General features: G+C 37.1%; 2 protein-coding genes across 2 annotated transcripts; one reads left to right on the forward strand and one right to left on the reverse strand.

Annotated features, from left to right (window-relative positions):
- Positions 1 to 254: 254 nt before the first annotated feature.
- On the reverse strand, positions 255 to 1,101 carry LOC104786603 (protein DMP2). Its single transcript, XM_087456047.1, has one exon. The coding sequence runs from the start codon at positions 1,011 to 1,013 to the stop codon at positions 456 to 458; it is 558 nt and encodes a 185-aa protein (XP_087312173.1). The 5' UTR covers positions 1,014 to 1,101; the 3' UTR covers positions 255 to 455.
- A 2,789-nt stretch (positions 1,102 to 3,890) lies between these two features.
- LOC104786613 (UDP-glycosyltransferase 84A2) lies at positions 3,891 to 5,886 on the forward strand. Its single transcript, XM_010512058.3, has one exon. The coding sequence runs from the start codon at positions 4,176 to 4,178 to the stop codon at positions 5,664 to 5,666; it is 1,491 nt and encodes a 496-aa protein (XP_010510360.2). The 5' UTR covers positions 3,891 to 4,175; the 3' UTR covers positions 5,667 to 5,886.
- Positions 5,887 to 6,132: the final 246 nt, after the last annotated feature.

Here is a 6,132-nt window from a genome sequence, read left to right on the forward strand (position 1 = left end):
AATTAACTATACCTGTTTGGTTATGAATATAAACATTAAATTGCATTAAACGTAAAAACTTTCCAAAATGTATTTTTGAGCAAAAGTTGCTGCAATAATGTCTCTTTAAATTATCCTTGCTATATATAGATTAATTATCCTTGCTATATATAGACAGATTGTGTACGTTTGTATATCTCTTTAAATTCTTGTTTACTTAACATCCGTTGATTTCAATAATGCTTGTTCACTAATAGCGTAAATATATTAGCTAGTACTCTAAGATACTTATGTTGTATTACCTTGAATTTATTAACAAAACAAATGGGAAACTACCAAATAATGAAATAACCACATATGATCAGCACTCACCAACATAAATAATAAATCAGAAAAGTTTTTAAAAAAATCAAGATTACAATAATTATTTATACAACTTTAGTATTTGCCATTCCACGAGTAAAACGCATGCGATATCATTTCATCACGGAAGCAATATCATCCTCATTGTTGTCCGAAGGGTTACCAATTCCATGACGTCTACTAGGGAACACCGTGAAAACAACGCCGGAGATAACTCCAATCACCGGAGGCAAAACCATGAGAAAGATCTTTCCAGTGGAGCCAAATCCAGGATAGAAACAATTCACAGTGTTTGCATCCAACAAGGAAATAACACTGAACACGATCAGAGAAAAGAAAGCGTGAACGAAATCTCCAACTCTAAGCCGTTTCGAAGACAAATCCACGGAAGACGAATCTGGCCAGAGACCTTTCACGGTAGCGACTCCATAGTGAACGTAACCGTCTCTTGTTCTGTAACTATCGGTGAAGCAAGTGAAACAGCAAGAGAATGCACAGACGACGATGAGAGCTCCGGTGAAGTATTTGTTGATGAGGAGGCAATGCCCATTGTTGGTTAGGACAGGGTTTAAGAACTGGAATAGGAAGACGGTTCCTGTAGGGAGGAGCTTGATGAGGTCTCCTACACCTGAATAGGTCCGGTCTCTTATGGCTTTGAACGTTTTCGACATTCTTTTCTTCTTCTTGTAAATTAGCTAGGTTTTTAGGCTGTCGTTTGTAGCTAGCTAGTGTTCTTTGAATGTGTGTCTTCATGAAAGTATTGTTTGTCGAGTGTTTATAGGAAGAGAGAGAGAGAGACAGAGGGAGATTGCTTCTACGTAAAAACGGGTTTGTTGTTGCTTATACTCTTTCAAAAAGTTGGGGGGGGGGGGGGGGGGGGGGGATTTAATTATAATTAGTTTTATGCTTTTGGGGTTTGTTTTTGTTACCCTTTTTAGTATTTTGCGGCTTGTACTAGAAAACGTGGCTTGAAGCGTTAGATTCGTTATGTTTCGCTTTCTCCCATATATTTAGATACAAAAAGTGTGAAATCATTTTTAATGCTCCATTCCATTTGATGTCACGCATATCGTCATATAGGTCGTTGAAGGATCGGGTAGTCAAAAACGTATCGAGTGTATAACAAAACGTTTGGTTATTACTTAATTATTAGTTTATTACCTACATAAAAAAAGTTTGGTTTAGACCAGAACATATGTGTATGAATTTTATTCTTAATTACCTTATATGTACATAACATAAAGTGACACAAATCCAACTACGTTCGGAATTAAATTTATTTTAAATTTCGACATTATATATATATATATATATATAATATACTTTTACAAAATTGACTACATATAAAATAAATTGATCTCATTACTTCAATTTCCACCTCAACTTTTTGCTTCCGGCCGATCGATGGTTTCAACTTTCAAGATGATGTCGGGAGTACGTCATGTAGAGGAGCTCAGTTTATACTCCCGAAATTTCAATGGTTTTCACACATGCTGGATCTCCAAATTCATATCACTAGCCCTTCTTCGTACACGTTGGTGTTCATTCAGATTTGTCGATCATCCTACGTAGACGTTTATAATATATAAAAATAATAAGTTAAATTTACAAATTTGGCAACAACAAAGAAAACACATTAAAATAATAAAATTACGTTTTCTTGCAAATTCTATGAACTTGAATTAATTTTGCAATTTTGGCACTAAAAACAAAAGTTCCGGAACTTGTTTTCTCGGAGAAACATTTCAAAATTTGACTTTAAATGATTATTATGCGGTTTTGAAGCGAAACACGTTATTAGATTCAAAACCAAAATTTTAAAAACAAAACCAAAATAAACAATGTTCTCTAGCTATTTTATTTTATCTGTGTGTTCGTGTGTGGTGGGTGGTTTCATTTCCACATTTTGGGCTTCTTATGATTCGGACTTGAACATGTGAAAGATAATCATGGATTCATGGGACGTTTACAAGTTACTACATCCATACCGCAAGTACTTAAATGAAACCCCCCCTCCCCCCTCCCCCCACCAAACACTTAAAGTCGTAGTACATGTGATTGATCATTGTTTCACTTTTGTCGGATTAATAATTTATCGTAATTCAATGTTTGATCAGGACTGGCCATTTTTTTTCTTATCTTGTTTATATTACAAAGTTTATAGTGAACAAAAGAAAGTTTTAGTTTTAAAGTGTTCATATGTGAGAGATTCACATCTAGCAAGTGTTGAGAACTGTCCTATTAAATGAAAAAGAGAGGGTGATTTGGGCAAGAGGCATGTGACGTGAGTGGAAAATAAAAAAAACACACAAAGAGAATCTAAAATATTTAGTGGCAAGACGTAAAGTGCCACCACACGTACATACACATCATATTCAGCCTCTTTCGTCATCCCCAAAAGGCTTCCGACAATACAAATTAATGTGCATGTATATGCGAATCTACTTGTACAACATGATTTATAAAGGATATGTGTATGATAACAAAAAAATACGTGTGATCTACAAATTAAGACTCAGATCCACTCGTTTCGGTACTTGTACAACAACATCTATCCTAGTTAAATGTGTGTTGAGAAGAAAATAGTACTCCACTAAGATGTAATACAAATAAAATCTTCGAGCTACACACTTACGAAAAGTTGTTTAAAAACATTTAAGATTAATTTTAGTGGGTGGTTTTCCGTAGACCGTTCCTAATAAAATCGTCGATCGTTGAAGTTGCTGTGTAAAGAAAATGACAAAGAAAAAAAAAAAACAAGAGTAGTTTCTTTTCCAATATGTGAACGCAAGACGATCAACATCCACATATTAACATATCTTGACATATGATGCCAAAAAAAAACATATAAATTTCATGGTAGATTACATATATAACTAAATTTATAGATGAATTCTTGTAAAATATCACTAACAATAGTTAACGGTATTTATTTCACCTCTCAAGGATGCACTAATTAACGAGATTTACTACCATCATCCGGAACCATATACTAACATGACATATACAAAATAAAATTTCACAATTATAATTTATGAAAGATATGCATGGCTAGAGACCTAGAGTCCACGACGAAAAAGCTGTACTTAAGAAAAGAACAACCATTTATAGCTTTATGGTTTGTAGCAGTTCAAAAGTGTTGGAATTACTCGAAAATGAAACTAGGCCTCTTATTAGTTAACCAACGGAACAATAACACGTCACCTTTCCAGTTTGTGGAACTAATGATTTCTACCCCCAAAAATATAATCTAAAGTACGGAAAATAATAAGAGGTGTTCAATTTAGCCACGCCCGTTTAATTTCTAACTTTTTTTTGTCACTTCATGTTTTCTATTTGATAATAATGGCCATTAATAGAACAATCCTCTTCACAAGCCACAACGAAAGTTAAGTAGGATCAGTTTCACTTTCACCGGTGATAAAGGTTATGATGGGACCAAGTTATCGAATATTCCTTAAAACCACATGGGATATAGAGGTGGTAACGTATAACATTAATTCTCTATGATCGATACATCTCTTTGATAGTTTATGGAAGCAAGTGTAATAACCGGAAAAACAAACGAGGGAGACGTTAGACCATTGCCCACTGACCAAGTAATTTATTAAGCATTTGCCAATTTACTGTAGTCATGAGTGATGACCCTATAATGAAATTCAATAGATATTTAGTAATTAAATGGCCAATAGTAAGCAAACTATTCACCTTCATCGTCGCCTATTTAAAGCGTATTTCTCTTCTACTTTCCAACATGCACACACTTCAAAAACAAAAAACAAAAAACAAAAACAGAGCAAACAAAAAAAGAGAACCCAAATTTGTTCCTAAGGATGGAACTAGACTCTTCTCCTCCTCTACCTCCTCATGTGATGCTCGTGTCATTCCCAGGACAAGGACACGTTAATCCACTTCTTCGTCTCGGAAAGCTCTTAGCTTCAAAGGGCTTACTCATAACCTTTGTCACTACAGAGTCATGGGGCAAAAAGATGCGAATATCCAATAAAATCCAAGACCGTGTCCTCAAACCGGTCGGTAAAGGCTACCTCCGGTTCGATTTCTTCGAGGACGGGCTTCCTGAAGACGACGAAGCGAGCAGAACCGACTTGACCATCCTCCGACCACACCTCGAGCTGGTCGGCAAAAGAGAGATCAAAAACCTCGTGAAACGTTACGAGGAAGTGACAAAACAGCCTGTGACGTGTCTCATCAACAACCCTTTCGTCTCTTGGGTTTGTGACGTGGCTGAAGATCTTCAAATCCCTTGTGCAGTTCTATGGGTTCAATCTTGCGCCTGCTTAGCGGCTTATTACTATTACCACCACAAACTAGTTGATTTCCCGACCGAAACACATCCCGAGATCGATGTCCAAATCCCTGGCATGCCTCTCTTGAAGCACGACGAGATCCCTTCTTTCATCCACCCTTCAACTCCTCACTCCGCTTTGGGAGAAGTGATCATAGATCAGATCAAACGTCTTCACAAGACTTTCTCTGTTTTCATCGACACTTTCAACTCCTTGGAGCAAGACATCATCGAACACATGTCAAGTCTCTATCACCCCGGCGTCATAAGACCGCTGGGACCGCTTTACAAAATCGCTAAAACGTTAGTTAGCGATGACATCAAAGGAAACATCTCTCAGCCAGCGGATGACTGCATGGAGTGGTTAGACTCGCAGCCTGTTTCCTCCGTTGTTTACATCTCGTTCGGTACCGTTGCTTACGTGAAGCAAGAACAGATAGACGAGATCGCGTTCGGGGTGTTAAACGCGGACGTTACGTTCTTATGGGTTATTAGGCAACAAGAATTAGGTTTCAACAAAGCGCGACATGTTTTGCCCGAAGAAGTCAAAGGGAGAGGGAAGATCGTTGAATGGTGTTCACAAGAAAAAGTTTTGTCTCATCCTTCGGTTGCTTGTTTCGTAACTCACTGTGGATGGAACTCAACGATGGAAGCTGTATCAGCCGGAGTCCCGACCGTTTGTTTACCTCAGTGGGGAGATCAAGTCACTGACGCGGTCTACATGATAGACGTTTTCAAGACGGGAGTGAGACTCGGCCGTGGAGAGGCGGAGGATAGGGTAGTACCGAGGGAGGAAGTGGCGGAGAGGCTGAGAGAGGTTACGAAAGGAGAGAAAGCAACGGAGCTGAAAAAGAATGCTTTGAAGTGGAAGGAAGAGGCGGAGGCGGCGGTTGCTCGCGGAGGCTCATCTGATAGGAATCTTGAGGTGTTTGTGGAGAAGTTGGGTGCCAAACCTGTGGCTAAAGTACAAAACGGAAGTCATAATCATGTTCTAGCTGGATCAATCGAAAACTTTTGAAAAAGTCATTAAAGTATTTTGGTCTTTTTGTTCCTGCAAATCCTTAATTGTGTACTGTGTTGTATGCATTTTCTTTACTTCGTTCTTTGTTTCGTGTTTGTTTGTTTGTTTGTTTTTTGGTATGTATGGATGGGTCTAAGAAAAAGTCATTAATACTTCTTGGAAGAATGTCAGACTGATCACGCATTAAATTATAATGAATAGTTATTATTTTATAGTATGTTGCTATGTCGGGAAAGAATATTTATATTATGAATAGTGAATAATTTTACAGATTTATTAATGACTTTGGGTAGATATGATGTGGTATGATCTCTACCATGGAGATAAAATATACTAAAAACGTCTGAATAATATAATATTAATCCAATAAGCCGACAAGAAAAGTATATAATTTATCAAATTTAAAGGCTTGGGATATTTGTTTATGAATAATTGGACTGAAAACTGCCATGAAATTCAAATA

The sequence above is a fragment of the Camelina sativa genome, chromosome 1 (genome assembly GCF_030686135.1).
Source record: "Camelina sativa cultivar CO46 ecotype springtype chromosome 1, ASM3068613v1".
In the NCBI taxonomy this organism is placed as follows: domain Eukaryota; kingdom Viridiplantae; phylum Streptophyta; class Magnoliopsida; order Brassicales; family Brassicaceae; genus Camelina; species Camelina sativa.